At 36.1% G+C, this 25586-nt stretch overlaps 3 protein-coding genes and 1 long non-coding RNA gene across 5 annotated transcripts; 1 reads left to right on the forward strand and 3 right to left on the reverse strand.

Moving 5' to 3' along the window:
* Positions 1-246: 246 nt before the first annotated feature.
* tmem14cb (transmembrane protein 14Cb) lies at positions 247-2904 on the reverse strand. The gene is made up of 4 exons (XM_046847898.1): positions 2640-2904; positions 1228-1329; positions 724-811; positions 247-603 (listed from the first exon to the last, which is right to left on the reverse strand). Exons 1-4 carry the CDS (start codon positions 2713-2715, stop codon positions 543-545), a joined length of 327 nt encoding a protein of 108 aa, XP_046703854.1. The 5' UTR covers positions 2716-2904; the 3' UTR covers positions 247-542.
* A 746-nt stretch (positions 2905-3650) lies between these two features.
* Positions 3651-10162, reverse strand: pak1ip1 (PAK1 interacting protein 1). The gene is made up of 11 exons (XM_046847891.1): positions 10099-10162; positions 9943-10026; positions 9197-9359; positions 8938-9058; positions 8783-8857; positions 8638-8690; positions 8394-8539; positions 6109-6206; positions 5611-5707; positions 4503-4623; positions 3651-4402 (listed from the first exon to the last, which is right to left on the reverse strand). Exons 1-11 carry the CDS (start codon positions 10099-10101, stop codon positions 4275-4277), a joined length of 1089 nt encoding a protein of 362 aa, XP_046703847.1. The 5' UTR covers positions 10102-10162; the 3' UTR covers positions 3651-4274.
* Positions 10163-10482: 320 nt separating this feature from the next.
* psme1 (proteasome activator subunit 1) lies at positions 10483-16228 on the reverse strand. 2 transcript variants are annotated; one of them, XM_046847895.1, is made up of 11 exons: positions 16027-16228; positions 15884-15916; positions 15741-15803; positions 15556-15657; positions 14878-14926; positions 12945-13042; positions 12277-12345; positions 12117-12184; positions 11777-11831; positions 10860-10946; positions 10483-10734 (listed from the first exon to the last, which is right to left on the reverse strand). In XM_046847895.1, the coding sequence occupies exons 1-11, from the start codon at positions 16063-16065 to the stop codon at positions 10654-10656; spliced, it is 744 nt and encodes a 247-aa protein (XP_046703851.1). In that variant the 5' UTR covers positions 16066-16228; the 3' UTR covers positions 10483-10653. The 2 variants fall into 2 exon arrangements, with proteins under 2 accessions (XP_046703851.1, XP_046703850.1); XM_046847894.1 differs by having other exon boundaries at positions 12945-13045.
* Positions 15784-24288, forward strand: LOC124384911. Its single transcript, XR_006925649.1, has 4 exons — positions 15784-15850; positions 22891-22920; positions 23227-23364; positions 24228-24288. It is a non-coding gene; the product is annotated as an uncharacterized LOC124384911 (long non-coding RNA).
* The last annotated feature ends 1298 nt before the right edge of the window (positions 24289-25586 follow it).

A 25586-nucleotide genomic window follows, 5' to 3' on the forward strand; every position in this document is an offset into this window, starting at 1 on the left:
AAATAATAATAACAATAGGGTTATATAAGGTTTCCTTGCTATTAAGGACTCTATCAGGTAGACACACACCAGGATAAAAAATTAGAAAAGAAAGAAAAGAAGTATTACAAAGTGCAATGAGATCAGGATTTCTCAATCATTTTTGTTGATATATTCAGCATAAATAGATCTGATAATAGACAGAAAGCACAGATAAACGGGTAAAAATAGGATCCACTGCATAAAAAAAAACAGAAAAAAACTGCATGTTCTTACAGAAATTTTTATTTAACGTGTGAAAATGAAAATGTTAATGAATAGTGGAAGAAAAGATATGAAGGAATAAAAAATAATAATTTAAAGTTTACAATAAAATTGAAACAAATTCCGCTTGCAATTTTTTTTTTAATATTCAAAAACTACAATCTCTTTGTAGAAAGATTTTAGCATGTATTACGATGTTAATATGGCATCATCATATTGCTCGGTCCTCACCAACAAACATGGTCGAAACAAGCAGTTTGTTGGTCTAGGTTGTTTTCTTCCTTTTTTTTTCAGCTTGTTCATGAGTTTTTCTTGCTTGGCCAGAGGAACCCCAGGCCCAATCTCAAAACCATAAATAAACTGCAGAGAGGGAAAATAAAAATACCGATTGAAATCAAACAAAACAAGTTTTTCACAAAATGCTGACTGTGCTACTTTCCACAGCTTAATTCTTAACATGGCAGTGTAATTGGGAATTACCTTGCTGCTGTCATCAACCCAGCAGGCATTATTTTCCATGAACTCAGAAATCGCACTCCCATTACAGCCGCTAGCGTACCGTACGTCCCTGGCGATGGTAAATACAGTACATTTATTACAATACGATTTTTCTCCATGAACATAGCCAAGCAAAGAATGGAACTCAACAGAAAAGTGTGATTAAATGTTTTATTCCTCCTACACCACAGCAATCTGTCAATGCTGACAGGCCTTTATGTATTATATAAACATCACATTATACTTTAATGTGTTATTCATGACATCGCTTATGTATTCCATTTACATCTATATTTTAAATAAACAAGAAAAATGCCTTCCCTTAGTGTTAAACAATGAACTTCACCACATCAACTATACGAGCTATAAACTGAAAATCAAGTAACACATTCTGACCAATTGCATCTGAGAATTCACACTGTGGTATAAGATACAATATTAAAAATCAACACATTACTGTGTCTTTATTAGTTTACTAGAACATACCAAAGGCAAGCCAGATGTTTTTTGGATTTTGAGACATCTGGAAAGAGCCAAGCGCTGCCAAAAGCCCAAAGACCAATCCACCTATTAGTGACATGACACTGCCTGAGAAAACAAAACAAAACAACACATCATACTAAAAATATATATTATTCAAGTATACACCATGACACTTTAAAACATTCTACCTGCTCACTCGCACTAAATAGCACAAGAAACAAAAACATTTCATTTATTAAACATTTCTTACTATATTACAGCAAAAGTGTATAAATAATAATAATATATTTCAACATAATATATCAAGCTAAATCTGAAAAAGGATCACTTAACTGTTACTTTTCTGTTCAAGGACATTCTTATTACTCTTTTTAAATTTAGCTTAAAAGATGGAGACTGGGAAGTGATCATAATTAAAGCTCTGGGTTACTGATCGGAAGGTCGGGGGATCAAGCCGCAACACCATCAAGCTGTCACTGTTGGGCCCTTGAGCAAAGCCCTTAACCCCTTTCTGCTCCAGGGCCGGAGTATTGTGGCTAACTCCTGCGCTCTGACCTCAGGCGCTGTATCATGACTGAACTTGCACACTGACCCCTTCTAAAGAATCTGGGATATTGCAAACAAAGATTTCTTTCTATATACTGGTATTGAGAGTTTTGCTTTTCCAGCGAATTCTGGAAAATGGCACATGATGAGCTGTGAGCCTGGTGAGGGACAACTGCTTATAGGTGTGATATACTGTGTGATACCAAGAGCCAACTTGTCTAAATATTCTCAGTCATCCAGGTGAGGTTATCTGGAAGTTGAGTCATGGCAACTGGATTTCTATCTGGTTAGATCAAAATGTTTTGCTACTCATCATCAGACTAAAGCTCTTCGAAAGAGTAGCGAAACGTTTTGATTTAACCAGAGAGAAGTCCAGCTAAGTACATGATAGGTAGATAGGTAGATAGGTAGATAGATAGATAGATAGATAGATAGATAGATAGATAGATAGATAGATAGATAGAACCTTTAGGTTGCCATGCTACACAAAATATTATTTAAAATTTCAGGTGTGTTATTTGTTGTTGTTGTTGTTATTATTTTTTGTTTTTTCGTTTTAAGCCCTCTTCCTTATTTTCTCTTGTACTGAAAAAAATTCCTGTTTTCTTTTTTTATATATGCAAATGAGAAAAACAAGTATATGAATATGTAAATTAGACAATGACGTCACTTAGTGAGTTCTAGAGTGCCGTTTGAGCATGCGCTAGTTAATTTTTCCCTTGAAAAGTTTGTAAACAGTGCATACTAACTGGAAAATAAAATACAATAAAATAACGTATATTTTCTAAAAAAATTTGCACGTATCCCTGAGTAAATACCAATGGCGGCTCATTAACAGGTGGGTTGAGATGAAGTTAGTCGAACATTACCTGCTTTTATGTAACCAATGATGCCTCCTGTTGCTGTCAGTGCAGCGAAAGCGAATCCGAGCAAATCTACAGCCATGCCAAAGTGCAAAAAAACTAAATTTAAACTGCAGTCTACAAACTTAAAATCGCCCAGAACACAATTCTTCCGGCTCTGAATTGCACCATAAATACGGAAAGCAAGGTAAACCTGAAAAGGTAAAGATCAAAACTACCAGGATGAACTCGTCTCCAGGCGGCACTCCATTAGGAGAAGCAACGAAGCAACGAGGACCATTCAAAATAAAAGTCGGACAGTCCGCTAGACTTAGTTAACAGGCTGTATACAGCATATTTAATAAAATATATGATAAATTAATTTCATTTCACGTGGCTTATATAAAGCATTCAATGATGTTAAAGCTACAAAAAAACCAGGAAAATGTGTGATTTCAAAGTAAAACGGTTTAAGCAGCGACCTCATAAAAACACAGTATCATGTGGCTGAGAAACCCCATTGGGAAATTGTGATACACTACATGACCTATGTTTGTGTTCCTCAATATTCTAGTTATACAACAGTTAAACACCTTTTAGATGAATAGTTAAAGCTCTGGTGTACTGAGAGTAAGGTTGGGAGTTCAAGCCCCAGCACTGCCATACCACCACTCATGGGCCTTTGAGCAGGCAATTAACCTTCTCACTCCAGGGGCACTGTATCATGGCCGACTCCAGCTCAAGCCTACACATGCAAAGAATGAATGTTATTGTGCTGTATATACGTATACGTGACAAGTGAAAGCCTCTGTCTGCATTTCTTTCTCTAATTCACCAGCTTAACCCCGTTGAAAGATTAAAATAAGATAAAGAGGACAGTGCACTTGTGAGCTTTACCATGAATTACTATGAGTCACATAGTGCTTCATAAAGTAGGTTTGAAATTGATGCTAAAACTAGTTTTCTGTTCTTGAGTGGTGAAAAGGAGTTAACAAAACACCTACTTAACCTGATAGAGAACTCATTTTGACAAAGAACTCTTACTTGACGCACCTTTAATGCACTCATTGTATAGTAACGTGTTCACATGGACTCCACATGGGGAAGTTTTCTCTAAGACAAGTCTCTACGTCTGTTTAACATCTTTTTGTCAAGTTGAAAGTTAAAGGAATCTGTGACACTCATGAGACCTAGTGTCAGCAAAATACCCTCAATATATAATTATGCATAAATGAATATATATTTTCCCAAAAGTAAAAGTGTAACTTGCAAAGTCCTATTTTTGTATCTCTTCCAGTTTGTGTAAATATAATTTTATAAAATAATGACAATTACAACAGATTATAAACAATATATGTCATGTTATGAAGTTGATTCTTGTTTGTTGTAACTAGTAATATAAAGAATGAGATCGGGCCCAACATGAAGAAAGGTATACATTGAAAAAGAAGATTTTTTTACAGACAAAAAAAAAAAGAGATAGATCTCAGATCTGCCAAAAAAATCTTCAAAATTACACTTTTCCCTCATAAGCATTGCAATTCATTACTAAAAAACGAAAAGGCATGACAACATGAGTCCTTCTGCATTCACATACACATTCATAAATGTACATGTTACTTCTGTTCATTACAACAAACAGGACATGCGCAAGGACACTGCTCATTGTACTTTTTGGTTTTTCTTTTTTTTCCCTTGTTTTTTTGACGAAGTGTCTTCTTCCACAACCACCTCCTCCGTATAAATCCTCACTCTTTTGTTTCTGGGTGGTAACAGAGCTTGCTTTTCAACTAGGAGAAAAAAAAAGTAATATAAATCATTCATAGCACAGTGTATAATTACAGTTGCACTGCATTTCAGATCTTCTCTATTTCTGATCTTAGAACATACATTGAGAAGTTGCAGGTTGCATGTCTGACTTCTCTTCCTTTGCACTGCTTTTCCACACAGACAGACAGGTGATTCGAGCGGTGGTGTTCACCTCTCCTAGCAGGCGCACTCCTTCCTGCCTCTGAGAGGATCATTATGAAAGATATTGTTAATAAATGCATCAATATGCCTGTAATATAAATATGGAAATATTGTTCTATGATAGTAATGTCATGGGAAGCAAAAAGCATCGGGGGACTATTAGCATTTATTATATAAAATGAAGAATGAGTTGTTAGTATAGAAATCAGATATTATGAATTTGCAACATGTACAAGATTACACACACGTCCTGTACCATAACTGCTCTCTTACTTGGAAATCTGCAGCTTCTTAAGTAACACAAAACATTTAAAACGAGCCTTTTATACAAAGCTATTCTTAGGCAAGTTTTACATGTTTAGGTTTATTTGGTAAATCGACTTTCTTTGTGTTAGGTGCGACTACGCTTCCTGTCTTTTTAGGGTGATTCTAACAATTTAAAATGTTTTAATCTGATATTAATTACAAATGAATAGTGAACAGAATGGTATGAGTGAGCAAATAATGTAAATAAGTGAGCTTTAGTAACTTTGTTCTTTAATATTAAAGGGGTAAATAAGCAAAAAGTGAGTAAAGTAAGGCAGCAATTGGGTATAGTAAGTAAATTAATACTTACAGTATTACAATACTAAGTAAATGAATACTTATAAATATATTATAGTACACATTAACTCATGTAAGGCAAGTTAGAAATAGGTAAATAAATAAAGTTACATTAGTACAGTAAGTTCTGTAGTAAATATTGTAAAGAGGGTGGTAATTAACTAAATAATGTAACATTAAGTAAATATTAAGCAAATAAATTATGGCATAATGGTAACTGAAGTGGCAAAAATACTCAAAGTAAATGTATTAATTAAGTAATAAAAGTAAGTAAACAGCATACAAAGCAAGACAGAAATAAGTAAAGAAGGTTGAGGTTATTAACTAAACCGAGTAAGCAAGAACTTTAGTAAAAATAGAAGTGTTTTATGGTTGCGAACATTTATGCGTCCACAGTGACGGGTGTACAGAAGTAGTATCGTACCTCTGTACTGCAGTCCCACAGTTTGATAAATCCATCGTTAGATGCAGTTACCAACACACACAAGTCGTTCAACTCAAAGCTGTCCAGTGCTTTTACTCTACAAACATACAAATCAACAACAGTGTGAGGGACAAAATGAATTATATCTTCAAATTAAAGTTAAACCATTCAAAACCCACACCAAACCCAAATAACTTAATGCAGTGCATCTGAAAAATGTGGGTTTATTTAAAGGTGGCAGACAGGCCATGTTAATAACATATCCGATTGTTGATATTATGGAAGGAGTCTTCAGTGTTTGCATTAATTTTCAATTTGAATTAAAGATGTAACTGTATGTTTTGCTCCTGTTGTAAGAGCTGCTATTTCCTAATTGGGCTCAGTTGTTTTAGGACAGTTCTTGTAACTATTAATGGATAAAAAGTACCTAAGGATTTTTCAGTTGAAATTCTTTTACAGCTAAAATAAGCAAAACGAAGAACATAAAGCAAAACACACCTGTTTTCATGAGCTTTGAACTCAAAGATACACTTTTCAGAAGTGAGATCATACACCTGTACATGTTCATCATCTCCTGCCATGGCCAGTAGATTGTTCTGCGTCAGGATGAAATTATAATGTACATAGTTAACCGAGTCACAAAATATAGCAATATGCAAAGCGTTTTCTTTAAAACTTGCATATTGTAATGCATAGCAATGTTATGAAATGATTAGATGACTAGATGAGATTACCATGAACTAGTAGTACACAAGGCAATTGTGTTATATCTCTATGTTTGATTTTAAATTAAACAAACTAGTGCACTGTAATAACAAACTGCATTATATATGGTATCACTAGACTGAAAAAATGAGTCAGAACAAGTCTTGGACTACCTGCAAGCAAAAGAAAGTTAATGGTCTTGTACTTGTTAATAAATTGCTAACAGTAGATTGATAGCTTAATGTTTAATGTCTAAAGTGGACTTCCAAAATAAATCATTAGCTAAATATTACCTAATATATAATCAAGATTTCTATTCAAAAATCCATCAAATTAAAGAATTTGGAAAACTTTTTTTTTATATATATATATATATATATATATATATATATATATATATATATATATATATATATATAAACAAGAACATGTATGCAAATGAGTAAAGTAATAATTAAAGTATGATCATTCTTCCTCTCCCATTAGGGGCCGCCACAGCGGATCATCCTTCTCTGTTCCCCCCTGTCCTCTACATGTGCCTCAACCCTACTACCTGCATGTCTTCCCTCACCACATCCATAAACCTCCTCCATGGCCTTCCTCTTTTCCTCCTTCCTGGTGGCTCCATCCTCAGCATTCCCCTACCAATATACCCCATGTCCCTCCTCTGCACATGTCCAAACCTTCTCAATCTCGCCTCCCTCACCTTGTCTCCAAAACGTCCTACATGCACGGCCCCTTTAATAAACTCATTTCTAATCCTGTCCATCCTCATCACTACCAGCAAAACCTCAACATCTTCAGCTCTAAACCATACAACATCGCAGGTCTCACCACAGTCCTATAAACTTTCCCTTTCACTCTTACAGATACTCTTCTATCACAAATCACTACTGTCACTCTTCTCCACCCACTCCACCCTGCCTGCACTCTCTTTTCTTCACTTCTCTGACACACACTTAATTACTTTGCACCGTTGATCCCAGGTACCTAAACTCCTCCACCTTCTCCACCTCTTCTCCCTGCAACTGCACCACTCCACTGCCCTCCCTCTCATTCACACACATGTACTCTGTCTTACTCCTACTGACTTTCATTCCCCTTCTCTCCAGCTCTGTACCTCCACTTTACCAGGCTCTTCTCCACCTGCTCCCTACTCTCACCACAAATCACAATATCATCCACAAACATCATAGTCCATGGAGACTCCTGTCTGACCTCGTCCATCAACCTGTCCATCACCACTGCAAACAGGAAAGGGCTCAGAGCCGATCCTTGATGCAGTCCAACCTCCACCTTGAACCAGTCTGTTGTTCATACTGCACACTTTACTGCTGTCCACTGTCCTCATACATGTCCTGCACCACCCTCACATACTTCTCTGACACACCTGACTTCCTCATACAATACCACAACTCCTCTTTCAGCACCCTGTCGTACGCTTTCTCTAAATCCACAAACACACAATGCAACTCCTTCTGACCTTCTCTATACTTCTCCATCAACATTCTCAAAGCAAATAATGCGTCTGTGGTGCTCTTCCTCGGCATGAAACCATACTGTTGCTCACAGATGGTCACCTCTTCTCTCAGCCTGGCTTCCACTACTCTTTCCCATAATTTTATTGTGTGACTGATCAAATGTATTCCCCTGTAGTCACTGCATGATAAGTAAGGAAGAAAATAAGTAAAGTAGCTACCACATTTACATGTATAGAGTTTGGCAGATGAACTTATCAAGAGCAACTTGCATTTACAACATTTTTTTTAACTGAGCATGCAAGGGTGAATGGTTATTAACCAGTAAACAAGTAAGTTTAGTAAAATAATAAGAGAGGTAGATAACTAGACTAACAGGTACAGGTTGAATAAAGTAAGTAAATGAAGTAATTATGGTTTGGTTAAGTATGTAAGTCAAATGAATAACTAGGCAAGTAATGTTTTAAGTTAAGTAAAATATGTAAGTGAAATAAGAAAAAGTAAGGTAAGTAAGTAAGATTCTCAGTTAGTATGCATAGCAACTAACTAAGAAAACTAAAGTACAACAGTAATAATCATTAATAGAAACCTAAAACAAACCTTCAGAAATCTAACAGATGAAATCCTCTTCCTGAAGCTGAAGGAGCCAATGATGTTGGCAGACTCCAGTTCATAGATGTCTATTTTATCATTAACCACTACAATGTATTTATCTCCTGCTGGTGACCACTTTACTATCTGTGCATCTGTATAAATGACAAGAAAGCAAATTCAATTCATTCATGTTGAATGCTCGGAAAAAAAGTTTATAATTAATAAAACAGTTCAAAATATTAAAGCTTACTTTGCCTAATATTCTTGGTGAACGCTGGCCTTCCTTCGATAAGATTCCACGTTCTGTAATTTATTTTATAAGCAAAAATCCAAATTTTAGATACAACACACAAAAAAAAACACAATTATGGGTTTTATAACATATTCAGCTTTACCTTAACTTCTTGTCCGTTCCAACAGAGAGTGCAAGTTTACCAGATGGATGCAATGAAAGTGAAGTCACATGACCCCTGATACACAAAAAACACACAATTTCAGCCAATGACATTGCATTGCAAAAAAAGAATCTCTGCAACTTTGTCACACTTACATGTGCGCTTTGATCGATTTCAAACATTCCCATGTCTTTGTGCTCCACACGCACAAAAGGCCGTCTTCTCCACCGCTCAGTAAGTGAGATGTAGAACCAAACTCCAGACATGAGATGGTACCTACACACAAACACAGTCATAAAGCATTCACTATTCTCTCTCTACGTTACCCATTTCAATTCTAATTACCAACACCATTCGGTTTGAGTTCCAAAAGATATGTGATGATCTATACTGTTGTTCTTTTGGCCTGCTCACCATCATGGTGTAATAATGCTCCATGTTCTGTCCTTGTCTTCATGTTGTACAGTTGTATGGTTTCATCTTTGCTTCCCGTAGCGACAAACTGCTCATTGGCCGTCACTGTGGAGAGGCTGGCTGTATGAGCATGGTGTGTGAACACAGGCTCTAATCCCCATTCCTACAGGCATGGATCACAGAAAAGCTTGTATTATGCTTGAGTAGGAGAATGCACATTTTAAAGTCAGAGTATTTGTTTTGAAGCTATAAAATAACGTATATTTTTACATTATCAATAAGCAAATCTGCTCTAGTATTTGGACATTATTTTAATTTATTTAATTTAATTTTAATAGTAATTTTTGTTTCTGATATACAATTTCAGGCTTTTTACCCCATGTTTTATTTATTTTACAGTTATTCTGTATATAATATTTTGGAAATAATTGATTTTGTAAACTTGAGAAAATATTAAAATGCTACAAACAGGTGTATAAATGTGACAATTTAATAATAATTATTACTATAGATTATATTGCTAACATCCCATGTTTTAGTGTATGAATAGTGCAATACACTTTTTGTTTTTATTTTTTTACATTTATGGAAGGAATCTAACATTGTAGGAGAAGGTAGGCTGATGTTGATTATCTTTCTTCCTGATTATGTCCCTTTCAAAATCTCGATCCTAAGTGTTTTAGACTTTTTAGATTTTAAAATTGATGGAGCTGAAGTGAAAATGTAGGAATAAAAAAATAAGTTACCTCTTCGCCAGGACACACTCGGTATCCAAACACTATCTGCTCATAACTTCCAACAACCAGTTCCACGTGATCTCCCATTTTCATCTACTTGAAAACGAACGGTAGTGTCATTGATCAGAAAAAGATCTTGTAATAAATAAAAACAAATTTCCTAACCATGTGCGTGTTGCTGAATCAGGAAGTGGTTTTGAGTTTATTTCCGGGTCATCTTCCTATATCGACGTCAAAATAAGAGCTCCAAATTGTCGTTGTCTTTTTTTTTTTCTTCTTTTTGTTTTTTTTTTAATGACCCTGTTTATTTTGTGTTCAGTTCAATGTCTTTAACAAAATGTATAAACATTCCAACATTAATAAAAAAAAAAAAAATTCTAATTCTAACCCTTAACAATATGCAATTCATATATCTCTTATACAAATAAACATAAACTCATTGAAAAGTTTTAAAATAAGGTTCTATGTTCTAGTATAACAGTAGAGAACATTTCAATCCGTTTTAACCCGTCATCTGAATATGTGCTGAATAAAAATGAAGCATTAAGAGAATTTACACATTGCCACTGCTTTATTGTGTAAAGATGAACAAAGGTAATTTTACATCTGTCTCTGATTTGTGTTTTAACCTAAAAAAGCATCACAAAATTAAATCTCATATGCGATAATTCTTTTCTATTCTGAGCAAAAAATATCACAAGCATTGATGGTGTTTGTTTCTCAGTAGATAAGAGCTTTACAATCTCCTCTGGGCTTCTTAATCTTGTCATAGTTCTTGCTGATGACATCAAACAGAACCGCCTGGAATGAAAACCAGAATCGACAGATTAAAAAAAACAAAAAAGATCAACATTTTGGGTTAATGCAATAGTCAAACACTAGTTGAAATTGTAAATTGTAGTTGAAGTTGAAATGTAAAAACTTACATAGGTGTTGCGGATCTCCAGAACCACCATGCGCAGCTCACAGTACTGGTGTTGATCCAACTCGTGTACAAGCTGTCTGTAATCACCCTGTAGAAACACAGAAGTGAAGACACAAAATAATCGATTAAACTAAACCTAATATCTGATTTAAAAAAGTATTAAAGGTGGTCTAGTTATTATGGGTAAGCAATATGTTACAATTTTACAGCAACAATTCACTCCATATAACTTTAACAATATCCAACTATATCATGCTCCCACCACCTTGCTTCAACATGAAGATGGTGATAAGCAGTGTTAGATTCCTGAAATCATGTTACTTGCGCACATCATTCAACAATGTGAATTAAAATGTTGACACCAGAATTAATTTAAGGGTTTCTACATTTCTGTTTTTCATTTGTAAATAAAATTTTCATTATCCGTACTGTGGGGATTGTGTGCATTTCATGCACATAATCACAATTAAGTAAATATTATCCCTTTTACAAGATAATCTACAGTGTCATTGATTTTGCAACACCATCTTCAGGAAACAGGTGTACGTGTCATTGCAGTTTCTAAGTAACAAAAGAAAAATCCAACCCTTATTAGCTTCAACAAGCAGAAAAACAAGAGATGAGAAAATGACTGCTTGGAAATTGTATAATACATGTAATAGGCATTGTGTTATAATGTTCTACCACAATAAATGTAACATTAAACAGATAAAATGTGCAATGTGTCAGTCTGATTAATGAAAAAATTGTTATAAAACAGCAAATTTGTGAGAAAAAAAACTTGGAGACTTTGGATTACTGGTACTTCAAACCTTTTATTTTTTATTTTTTTTATTTTCCTATTACCGCATGGCACTAAATGTGTTTTATTCCATTAACACTCTAGGGGCTCATGTACAGCAATAAAAATTAACTCACCACATGTGGCTGTTTGGAAGCCTTGGCCACAGCATCTCCTCTCTCACTGTAATACCTGCAAACAAAAAAAAAATCATCATTCACTCTTTTCAGAGCATTTTGCTAGAATACATTTTAAAATCTAAATTGCAAAAAAAAGCATTTCTTCTACACACTATAACATTAAGCAGGGACAATACCCATCTCCACCAACAGAGGTCACAATTTTCTAGAGATCTACCTCACCCTCACCTCTGTTGTGTTGCCCTGATGATCAGTGTATGTTGTATGGTCTGAAAATGGTATTGTATGAAATGTATGTATGGTTTGCCTTTAAAATGATTCTAGCAGCATCACTTACTTTGTAATTTGTGTCTGGAATCCTTCGATCTTAGTGCGGGTGTTAGTAAGCAGCTCGAATACCTTCTCCTATAGAATTACAACCATTTCATTTAAAAGTCATCCTTACAGTAATTACACTATTTCAATCAAATATAAAATAAAAATAATTAAGAAATTACCTGAACAGCGACACCAAAGTTGTTGCCATCCTCAATCCTGGGTATTTGTAGCTGTACCCACATGGAAACCTTACACAAATAAGTTGGATTATCAAACACGTCATTTCCCGAATCACATTTTATAATGAACTGTATCTTGCTTAATGCAGTGTACAATGCTTTGCATAACTAAAATGTTTTAATCGGGATTATACGTCAAGAATCTATCCTCATTTGTCTAGCAACAATTTTGGCCTTTTTGTTGCATCTTGGACTTGTCCTTTCTTTTCTGTCACTGTCCTTTTGTAGGTGGTCTTCTATAGGTTATGGGTGTGTCATTAAATCATCAGTGCTTTGCAGGATGTTTGAAATATTTACTTTAAACCAAAACTGCTCTGGGGTTATTATATATTAGAATGTTGTCAATTCCAAACAATCTACCAAACATGAGACATGCAAAATCAAGGATCACATATCCTTGAATCACCACTCATTCTGCCACACACTAACTGCCCTCTGCCGCATCCACAACTGAGCAAACACTTTTAATTATATTTGTTTAGTTCTATTCTCAAGCAGATTGTGGGTTCTTCCAGGAACAGGATATAAGAATGTATGGAAAAGTTGGGGGAGTTGCGTTTACTTATGCAAGTCAATGTACACAACAAAGGTTTTTTAAAAGTTCTTACTGTATTAAGTTTTTCCTTCAGTGTCTGAATGTGGGGTTTTATCTCTTTAATGAGATTGTCCACTTTTTCATTACTGGCGATGGGACCACAGGGAGGACCTGCTGCAAAATAATAATTTTAGCTATTAACATATATATATATATATATATATATATATATATATATATATATATATATATATATATATATATATATATATAAAACAATGGAGATAATTTGTGTGTTAAACCACACCTGGTTACATGGTGCAGTTTTACAAGTGTGTGTGTGTGTGTGTGTGTGTGTGTGTGTGTGTGTGTGTGTGTGAATAAAAACATATATGTATGTGTATGTGTATATATATATATATATATATATAGAGAGAGAGAGAGAGAGAGAGAGAGAGAGAGAGAGAGAGAGACTGAGAGAGAAAGACTGCCCGTCCAAAAAATAAGTCACCACCTGGATTTAACTAAGCAAATAGGTAAGAACCTCCCACTGGATAATTACTGCATGGATGATTATGTTTTAGCTGGCAACAAGTTATTCAACCCCAAATAATGCAGTGAACAGCTTCTTATTTCTTAACCAACCATGTCGGAAAACGAATCCTGCAGTCGTGTAAAAGATGTTTATCTGTTTCAGAAGGGTCATATTATTGGCATGCATCAAGCAAAAAAAAAATCTAAAGAGAATTCTGAAACTACTAAAATTGGGTTAAGAGCTGTCCAACGCATTATTAAAAACTGGAAGGATCGTGTGAAACCATCATCTTGGAGGAAAAAACGTTTGGTGAATTCAAATTGTAAAAAAACAACAACAGTAGAACTCACGGCTATGTTTAATATTGAAATTAAGGGCATTTCCACACACACAATGTGAAGGTAACTCAAGGGATTGGGACTAAACAGCTGTGTAGCCTTAAGAAAACCATTTATCAGTGAGGCTAATTGGAAAACAATTCTTCAATTTGCTGGGGAGCATAAAGATAAGACTCTGGAGCAATGGAAGAAGGTCATGTGGTCTGATGAGTCTAGATTTACCCTGTTCTAGAGTGACGGGCACAATCAGGGCAAGAAGAGAGTCAGATTAACTGATACTCCCATTATACCTAGTGCCTACCATACAAGCATGTAGGGGCAGTGCTATGATCTGGGGTTGCTGCAGTTGGTCAGATCTTGTGCCCAAAGAATGAGGTCAGCTGACTACCTGAATATACCGTATGACCAGGGTATTCCTTTGATGGATTTTTTCTTCTCTGATGGCACGGGCATATTCCATGACGACAACGCCAGGATTAATCAGGCTCGAATTGTGAAAGACTGGTTCAGAGAGCATGAGACATTATTTTAACACATGGACTACCCACTACAGAGTCCAGACCTTAACCCCATTTAGAATCTTTGGCATGTGCTGGAGAAGACTTTGCCCATGACTTTTGCACATGTTGAAAAACGCTAAAGAAGCTAGCTAGGTACATTTAAGTAGAACATATCTTTAAATTAAATATTAAGTGTAAAACATACAAACACACTTACATACACATCTGTATTACTGAAATGAGGTCTAACAAATGTAAGCTATACATTTTTTTCCATTTATTACATTTTATTTTATCAATTTAATTTGTGCCAATTTAATTGATTACTCAATTTAATCAATATAATAAAAGTGTATTGCATTAAATTAGTTCTATTTTATTTTGATCAAATTTTATAAAAATGTATATATATTATATATAAATATATATTTATTTAACCAAGCAGTCATTTTATTAAAAATGAATCCAAATATGTACACTGTTCAAATGTTGATCACAAATTTAAATAATAATAGACTGTGTTAATGACTTTTAAGAAATCCATATATATATATATATATATATATATATATATATGGATTTTTTTTAAGTATACATAAATACATATATATAAAATAGTGCTAGAGAATTTACCTTCATCTTCCTCTTTGTCATCAGATTTCTTTCCCTCCTTTTCTTTTTTCTGTAAAAAGATGGCACATTAAAACATTTAGTACATTTTAACTTAGTTTATATTTGCTTACACTATAGTGCTGTTTATTGAACTCTTACATCTGAATCATAAAACTGTGATGAGTTTTGGGATGATTATTTAATATGTATTGATGGAGATTCCAGTGTCTGCACTTTCTAACAGACAGTTTTTGCCACTTCAGGAGAGTGGGCTTCAAATACTTTGTATAGTCAGTGATAGTTGTTGTTGCACTAACTTTAGTTGTGTTGTAAATGGAAGGTGATAATATGATTGTGATGCACAAACATCAATTTACAAAGAATATACAACCCACTCCTCTTGTTGTAACTACTGTCTGGATGCAAGAGTTTTTTCAATAAAAGGTAAAGCTAATAAAGCATATTTCTGACATCCCACTAATGAACTAATTCAATCTGAACATCGCCATTTATTCTAAACTGGATTTCTCTGGATATTATATTGCACAGAGATGATAAAAATGTTGAGTTAGAACAGAAGCTCTAGCTGTTTCCTATGTGAGCCAAGAATGAAACCTGTTTAAAAAAAATGTTCAACACTTCACAAATATTTCCACATAGGTACTTAATGTGTTTCAGGGCGGAATATAATGTAACTACCGCTTCTTTCTTCTTTCTTTTAAGCTCCTCTTTGGCGGGGTCTGGCATCGGGATGTCCAGTGGAGCTCTGAGAGCTGAAAGGTCTTCCAAAACCAGTGATGCCTGCAGACATTTTTTCAGCAGAAATGTTATTGGTTGCTTTACAATATCTGTGATAACCTGCATAGTTTTTCCCCTCACATCACCTGGAGCAAGTTGTCCATATCTGCAATCATCTGAGGGAAGAAAGTTGAGACGAGCAGCTCTGCCTGTGTGAAAGAGAAAATGCTATAGAGTTACACTAAACTAAAACTTGGTAAGAAAATCTTGCACAGAATCAGCTCTTTACCTCTCTGGTGAGCTTCTTTGTAAAGCTATCAACCTGTAAAAACAAACGCTGGCACATTAAACTGCAGATATTTACTTGAAAGCGTAGGTTTGATAAGGACTGGTTTCATGGCCTACAATGACAAATGGAAATTTAGAACTTACCTCTTTTTTCGACGCAGGGCTCATGTCTAAAGAAGACATTTTGTCAAATATTTTATATTAAACTTAAACACAAATTATTTCAACAAAATAGATTCTGTCGATGAGTTTTTTAAAGCTCGACAAAACAGACTAAATCATTTGTTTCAGAGGAGGCAACCAAAAGCGCTCGAGCTCGCGATAGAGAGTGAAAGTGAAAGTAAATCCGGAATTGGTATAATCCGGAATTCCCAAAACGGCAGGGCGCGCTAGAAAAAGCACCTGGACATCACTGATATATGATATGTGAGATCCTGCATATAATATTTTTTTTATTGTATTATTTTATCTAATTTACCGTTCCAGATTGAAAAAGAGAAATTGATAAAACACTAAATAATTAATGATATACTTTTATTTCAGAATAAGAGTACTCATCATTAGATAGATAGATAGATAGATAGATAGATAGATAGATAGATAGATAGATAGATAGATAGATAGATAGATAGATAGATAGATAGATAGATAGATAGATACAACTTTATTGTCATTGCATTGTACAGGTACACCGCAACGAAATGCAGTTTGGCATCTACCAGAAGTGCAAAATGTAGCAACGTGTATAATGTATAATGTATAACGTCTTATATTTAGCCCTCTCATTATTATTATTATTATTATTATTATTATTATTATTATTATTATTAATAACCCAGCCACTAGGGTTGCAAGAGCCAGTGCACTCTTAGTGCCGGCCCCAAGCCCGGATAAATAGGGAGGATTGCGTTATGAAGAGCATCCAGAGTAAAACATGTGCCAAATCAAATATTCGGATTACAAAAGAGAAATTCATATTGGATCGGTCGAGGCCCGAGTTACCAACGACCGCCACAGATATTGTTAGCCAACAGGGTACCAGTGAAAATTGGGCTACTGTTGGCCGAAGGAGGAGGAAAACGTCTACAGAGACAGCAGGAAAAGAAGAAGTGTAGGAAAGTGGAGGTTCAGGTTGGCACTTTAAATGTTGGTGCTATGACTGGTAAAGGAAGAGAGGTAGCTGATATGATGGAGAGGAGAAAGGTAGATATGTTGTGTGTTCAGGAGACCAAGTGGAAATTGAGTAAGGCCAGGAACATTGGAACCGTGTTTAAACTGTTCTATCATGGTGTGGATAGAAAGAGAAATAGTATTGGGGTGATTCTGAAGAAAGAATACAGTTAGAGTGTAGTTAAAGAGAGTTTCTGATCATCAGTGCCTATGCGCTACAAGTAGGTTGTGAAATAGAGGAGGAAGAAAGGATTTTGGAAGGTGAGAGGATGCCTGAGGAATGGAGAAGGAGTGTGCTGGTACCGATATTTAAGAATAAGGGAGACGTGCAGACCTGCAGTAACTACATGGGAATAAAGTTGATCAGTCACATCATGAAGTTATGGGAAAGAGTAGTGGAAGCCAGGCTGAGAGAAGAGGTGACCATCTGTGAGCAACAGTATGGTTTTATCTCAAGGATGAGCACCACAGACGCATTATTTGCTTTGAGAATGTTGATGGAGAAGTATAGAGAAGTATGTGAGGGTGGTTCAGGACATGTATGAGAACAGTGTGACAGCAGTTAAGTGTGCAGTAGGAATGACAGACTGGTTCAATGTGGAGGTTGGATTGCATCAAGGATCGATTCTGAGCCCTTTCCTGTTCGCAGTGATGATGGACAGGTTGGCAGTTAACAGCCTGGTGTAGAGCCAACAACCTGTCTCTGAACGTTGACAAAACTAAAGCGATGGTTGTTGACTTCACGAGAACACAGAGCAACCATTTTCCACTGATCATCAATGGATCCTCCGTGGAGATCTTCAAGAGCACCAAAATCCTTGGTGTTCTTCTGGCGGAGAACTTCATTTGGTCACTCAACACCAGCTCCATCACCAAGAAAGCCCACCAGCATCTCTACTTACTGAGAAGGCTGAGATCTCCCTTACCCCATCCTGACTACGTTCTACAGAGGGACCATTAAGAGCATCCTGAGTAATTGCATCACTGCCTGGTTTGTGAACTGCAACGTCTCTGATCGCAAGACCCTAAAGAGTATAGTGGGCACAGCTGAGAAGATCATCGGATTCTCTTCCCCCTCTATCAAGGACATTTACACCACACACTGCATCCACATCACACACACTCTTCACCCACTTGCCATGGGGAAGAGGTTCCGAAGCATTTGTGCTGCCACATCTGGACTGTGCAACAGTTACTAGCACTTACTAGTCCTTAGCACTTTGTTTTCTGTTATGTAGCTTTATGTTGTTTAATGTAGCACCAGGGTTTTGGAGGAACGTTGTCTCATTTCGCTGCATACTGCATTAGCTATATATTTTTGAAATGACAATAAAAGCTTCTTGACTAGACTTGATTTGACAGATGAGGTCAGACAGGATATATGGTAAAAAATATATTTCATTTTAACCTAAATATATTTCAAAATATATTTTAAGGTCAAGAAAATACATTTCCAACCATACATTAGAACAAGGATGGAGATCAAAGTATCCATTATTTAAAATGTATTTAACTGATAAAAATAAATAAATAAAAGTAAAAAAAATACAAACTGCACTGTGAAATAGTTAACAGTACAAGAACAGATATGCATCTTATGTACAACATCAAAAAAAAAAATAGATGGCTACAAATAAAACAGAGCCAGTTGTTGAAATAAAATGTTTACGTAAAGTATTTGACTTTTTTCCAATAAATATTAAATTAGGTATGTGTTTTTTAAAATGATAATGGACAGAATTAATATTATGTTATATACATAAATTACTTTGAAATCACTTATAAATAAATTATATACCACATTGCATCAAGATCCGTAAGTTAATGCGTGAGTCTGCACATGTGCAATGGCCTAGTGACATTAATTCTTAATTTTTAATTCTTAATTTTTTTTAAATTTAATTATTATTATTATTATTATTATTATTATTATTATTATTATTATTATTATTATTATTATCAATTGAATGCTATTTTATTCTTGTTTATTATGCTTTATAGCGCTTGTAGACTTAAAGAGGTTACTAAAATCTTAGTGTAGTTAATTAACACCAGGACCAAATGTGACATACTTTAGCCTTTATCCTATTATTCTGCCTCCTCAGAAAGGGAAAGAACTTAACAAATGAAACTAAAAAGGAAGTTAAAGAAGTTGGAGGAGGCTGTAAGCCAGTGGTACCGTTCATATTCACTGGTCTGGAAGTGGTGTGCAAAACCTTTCCCGGGCTGAGACAAGCTAGCTAGCTTCAGGGTTGGCCGATCTCTCCTCATGATGTCTAGGTTTTTTGGAAAATTGATTTTTAAGTACAGTACATTTACATTTACATTTGCGGCATTTAGCAGACGCCCTTATCCAGAGCGACGTACAAAAGTTTTTTTAAATCTCTAGTAATGAATAAATCTACACTGGTACGCAAGATTACAAACTTAATATAAATATAACTCGAATTCTACAAACTTGGAAAATGCTAAATTAGGTATTTCATGAAGAGGTAGATCTTCAGTCGTCGCTTGAAGATAATCAGGGACTCTGCTGTACGGACATCTAGGGGAAGTTCATTCCACCACCTCGGTGCCAGAACAGAGAAGAGCCTTGAAGTGTACCTACCTCTCATTCTGAGAAAAGGTGATACCAGTCGAGCAGTGCTGGAGGATGTCAGACAGCGTGGTGCAGTGCGAGATGTGATGAGGTCACTGAGGTAAGATGGTGCTGGTCCATTTTTGGCCTTGTAGGCAAGCATCAGTGTTTTGAATCTGAAATGTGCAGCTACTGGAAGCCAGTGAAGGGAGTGCAGCAGTGGGGTGGTGTGGGAAAACTTGGGCTGATTGAACACAAGTCGTGCAGCTGCGTTTTGGATCATTTGCACTGGACGAATAGCGTTCAGGGGAAGACCTGCCAGCAGAGAGTTGCAGTAGTCGAGTCTTGAAATGACAAGAGACTGAACAACCACCTGGGCAGCCTGTATGGACAGAAATGGTCAAATCCCTTGGATGTTATAGAGAAGAAATCGACAAGAACTAGCAACATTAGCGACATGTGGGAAGAAAGACAGTTCATTGTCCATAGTTACCCCAAGGTTACGAGCAGTGGCTGAAGGGGAGAGCAGAGAGTCGTAAAGTGTTATTTGGAGATCTTGACCTGGAGATGAATCACCTGGGATGACCAGCAGTTCTGTTTTGCTGGAGTTTTAGTTGGTGAGCACTCATCCATGAAGATATGTCTGACAAGCATGCTGAGATCCGAGCGGAAGCTGTGGTATCTGATGGAGGGAAAGAAAAGATGAGTTGAGTGTCATCTGCATAGCAGTGATAAGAGACCCATGTGAGGATATGACTTCACCAATGGAGTGGGTATAGAGGGAGAAAAGGAGGGGACCAAGTATAGAGCCTTGTGGGACACCAGTGGTGAGTCTGCACGGGGCAGATGTGAATCCCCTCCATGTTACCTGGTATGAGCAACCTTCCAGGTAGGAAGCAAACCATTCCCATGCTGTTCCACAGATACCAAGGCTCTTGAGGGTTGACAAAAGTGTCTTGTGGTTGACTGTGTCAAATGCTACTGAAAGGTCCAGGAAGATAAGTACAGATGACAGCTTGGCTGGCCGAGCAGCATGAAGTTTCTCAGAAACAGCCAAAAGGGCCGTCTCTGTGGAATGTGCCGCTTTGAACCCAGACTGGTTCGGATCATGGTTGTTCTGTGAGAGATAGACAGACAGTTGGTTAAAAACAGTGCGTTTCAGAGATTTAGAAAGAAAGGAGAGAAGTGATACTGTCTGTAGTTGTTGATGTTTCATGGATCCAGAGCAGGTTTCTTTAAGATGGGAATGACCCTTGCTTGCTTGAAGGTAGTTGGTACATAGCCAGATGTTAATGACCCATTGATGATAGTGGAGATGAAGGGCAGGAGATCTTGCGTGATGGTCTGAAGCGTAGTTGAAGGGATTGGATCCAGAGGACAGGTGGTGGGATTGCAAGATCGGATGACTTGCAGTATCTCATCTTCTGTTAAGGTTGAAAAGCTTGACAGAGATGTAGTGGATTGTTGGCTGTGTTGTGTAGTCATTGTTGGAGAGGAAGTGAAGGTCTGGCAGATTTTCTTAATCTTCTCATCATAGAAGGAGGCAAAGTCATTAGCAGTCAGGGAGGATGGAGCAGGTGCAGCAGGGGGGTTGAGTAGAGAAGAGAAGATGTTGTGAAGCTTACGAGGATCTTGTGCAGAGGCCTCAAGCTTTTCCTTGTAGAAGGCAGTTTTGGCAGAAGTCACCTCCAAAGAAAATTTGGTCAGGAGTGCACGGTAAGATGAGAGGTCTACATCAAGTTGTGATTTTTTCCACTTCCTCTCTGCTGATCTGAGTTCTTGTTGATTGCTGCGTAAAACGTCTGACAGCCATGGTGTGGGACAAGAATTCTTCTTGGGTCTTGTAGTCAAGGGGCAAAGGAGGTCCATGGTTGAGGAAAGAGATGAGAGGAAGGAGTCCGTAGCAACGTCTAAGGGTAGAGAGGAAAAGGAGTCAGGGTCAGGAAGAGATGAAAGAGTACAGGGAGCTACAGAGGAGGGAAAGATAGAGTGAAGGTTAGGACAGATAAGAGAGACATGTAAATTATTTTTAGGTTGAATAGGAAGAGTGATTAAAAAGGAAACCAGGTGATGATCAGAGATTGGAAGTGGAGTGGCAGTCATGTCTGTTGCTGGAGTAGGGTGGGTGAAAACCAGGTCCAGGACATTTCCTCCCTTGTGTGTTGGAGGACAGCTGTTAAATGTGAAGGAGAAGGTATTCAGAAAAGGCAAGAGGCAAGATGACTGAAGTTTGTCGGATGGGAGGTTGAAGTCACCAAGAACTGTCAGAGGGGTGCTGTCAGAGGGGAAAGTACTGAGGAGCGTGTCCATCTCTTCTAGGAAGTCTCCAAGGGGACCAGGAGGGCGGTAGATGACAATGATGAAAAGGTTGATTGAAGAGGTAACTGAAACTGCATGAAATTCAAAAGAAGACATGGTTAGATGAGACAAAGGGAGAGGTGTGAAACACCATCTTCGTGATAAAAGTAGACCTGTACCACCACCTCTACCAGTTTCTCTTGGTGAGTGAGAGAAAGCATAGGCAGAAGACAGAGCAGCTGGTGTAGCAGTGTTCTGTGGGGATATCCAGGTTTTAGTAAGTGCCAGAAAGTCAAAGGTGTAATGGAAAGCCAAGCCTATGATAAAGTCAGCTTTCCTTACAGCAGACTGACAATTCCAGAGCCCACCTACCACTGCTGTTTGAGATTGAGACAACAGGGGAGGGTACTCAGGGGAGGGAGGTTACTGGCAATGTGACATCTGTTCTGTGGATGGGAATGTCTGTGTCTGTAAGAGATGACTACAGAGATGGGTTTGAGGCACATGACTGATCTCCCAGTTTGAGATCAATGTGTTTTAAAAAGTAAGAAAAAGTACAAATAAGACTTTCTAAATAACACTAAGAGTTATTGTCTTTAAGGGGGCTACCTACTTGTGGGGGCTACCTACTTGTGGGGGCTACCTACAGTATGTCTGAGAACAAATACATTTCTCTTTCTTTGCAGGCATAAAAAAACTCAGATGTATTAATATGTGCAGAGCTACAGACATGTTTTGCCAGTCGAACTTGGCTGTAACAGTTTCCCTCTGACCAACCAATCAGATGAAATTTGATTGGTTAAAGAAACAGAAATAAAGAAAATGAATAAATTGGGAATAAATTAACACAATTTCATACAACAAATATTAGAATTTAGGTTGTAAATGTAGGTTACTAATATTTTTACAACAATTATCCTGTACTATTACTAACATATATCTATCTGCTGTATTATTTTTAGCCTATGGAATCAAATGCAGATGTCCTTAATGTAAGTTATGCATTTTTACTATTGTTTTTAGTTTTTTTATTTTATTTTACATTCAAATATTTGTACACACCAGGGTTCAGGAACATTTCTAGCCTACTAGTGATTTCAACATGACTGTTGGTAGATTGTTCACCTATAATTGATATTTCTCATTAAATCATAACCATACTTACAGCATCATGAATCATGTATTACTTATCATAATATGTAAGTACTGTTTGCTGGGGATTTATGTCTTTACATGGCTTATGGCTTTTTGAAAATAATGTATGTTGAAAATCTCTTTTTATGTGATCACAACCACAGGTAGAGTTAGTACATGCAATGGGAATAAAAACTCAATGGACTTCTGCCCTGCAGGACCAAAAAAGCCACTTCAATGGTGCGTGTTATTTTAAATGGCCGCCTTCCCAATGTTGATTCTGATCCACAGCAATTTGAAAGGTAAACAGTTTCGAAAGTCAGATCGAATTATTAGATAATAAAGTGTTTTAAAAAGGCAAATTCTGCTTCTCTGTCAGAAAATCATGACAGCCACATATGATGTGCGTCTGAACTTGTGTACTGTGTGTGTAGTTGTTACATTTGAATTTGAACTTACTTTGCACTTGGTACTTAATAAATTAGCCATGATGTTACTGTCACATGACTTACCAGCATCATTGGCATCCCATCCTACTATTCATAATCTTTCTTTTCTTAATTTCATGAATTTGAACTTGCTACTCTGTTGACCTACTGTTTTTCACATACATGCATACATATGAGTTGGTATGGACTGATATTGCATCAGTATTGGCAAGTACAAAAAAATAAAAGTATTGGACTTTGTGTGTATTTGAAAAAAATACACACAAACTTACACAGACTTGTGTCTATTTGAAAAAGTGGAATTTGTGCATCGATACATATGAGATAAGTATTTCGTTTCGGATGTAGAGTTGTTGAAAGAAAAATGTCTGAAAAAAATTAAGTTAAGAGGATAGTTCACCCAGAAATGATAAAAATGTCTTTACTTAACCTTATGTCATTTGAAACCCACAAGACTTTAAGTCAGAAATACAAATGAAGATATTTCAATGAAATCTAAGAGATTTCATATTCATTAAGCAGTTTAGTCCCAATTTTCGTGGGAGACTCGATCACTTTATATGACGAACAGATTGAATTTTTTACAAGACCCAATACTCATCCTCGTACTTCAAGCAAGCATGCTTGAGCATCTATTTGTCATTACTGATGTGTGCATTGATTAATGTTTATATGTTGGTATGTGTTGAACCACCGCTTTAAATTGTCTATTACAGTGGCAGTGAAGAGGTTACCCAGAGTGTCCAGAGCTTAGGGGATTGCAGTACATTTTTATATATCATTTTCTTTTTTATATAACTTACTAGATATATAGATATGTTCCTTGTTTGATTTGTGAAACGTGTTGTATGTACATGTTTTAGACAAAAAAATAAAGATTTTCTTAATGGTTCAATGTATTTTCTCGGATTAAAATATGTGAATGATAAAATACATTTTTAAATGATTTTAAAATATATCTTTAAAATTTTTTAGTTAAAAAAATATACAAAACAATGGCCAAAAAAGTGTATACATAGAAAATATATTTATGTAAATATATTTTGCAATATATTTTAGCAAATATATTTTTTGGCTTTTTTGGCTTTTTTTTTTTTAACAATGCAATGATTTGCAAATCTCATAAACACATTTTATTTACAATAGAACACAGAAAACATATAAAATCTTTTCACTGAGGAAATTTAAATAAGGTCATTTTGAATTTAATGACTAACACATCTCAATTGGCACAGGGTCACTGTTTTCCATTGTGCAGCATTCCCTCTTTTTATTTATTTTATTTATTTTTTTTATACCAAAAGTCTATTTACATCGGGGAACTGAGAAGACCAGTTGCTGGAGTTTTGAAAGAGGAAGAGTCCTATATGTGTCTGATACAGGATTATAGCTGCTCAACAGTCTTGAGTTTTCTTTGTAATGTTTTTGTATTATGATGCAACAAATATCTTCTATTGGTGTAAGGTCTGGACTGCAGACAGGCCAGTTCAGCACCTGGACTCTTCTACTACATGATATATACATAGATGAAGTATGCAATTTAGCATTGCCTTCCTCAAATATGAATAGACTGTCTGGATACCACCCCGTACCATCAGAGATGTGGTGTCCATGGTTTCCAAAAATAATAAAAAATAATGTATTTGTCTGACCAAAAAACACTTCAAATGAGCTTTGTCTCAGAGAAGACAGCAGCATTTCTGGATCATGTAATATAAGGCTTCTTCTTTGCATGATAGAGCTTAAATCTGAATTTGTAAAATTTGTAAAGGTATTTCTGATAGTGGCCAGGGATTTTTCTTTTTTCATGGGGTGGCCAGGCAGAGGTTACCCTAGGATGGCACAGAAAATATCATTATGCAAACAAACATGGCACTTAAAATACTTTTTAAAAGCATTATAGGTGCTCAAAGCTGTGTGAGCTGCACTTCACATGCTGGAAAACTGTGCTATTTTTAGAAAAAATATTTCAAATATACACAGCTCCTAGGTCAATATCTAAGAAATGAGTTTCATTTTTCAAAAATGCAATTACGAATGGGGTGGGCAATATAGTGTCGCCTGAGGACCAAAAG

Source organism: Silurus meridionalis, chromosome 4 (genome assembly GCF_014805685.1).
Source record: "Silurus meridionalis isolate SWU-2019-XX chromosome 4, ASM1480568v1, whole genome shotgun sequence".
NCBI classification, from domain to species: Eukaryota; Metazoa; Chordata; class Actinopteri; order Siluriformes; family Siluridae; genus Silurus; species Silurus meridionalis.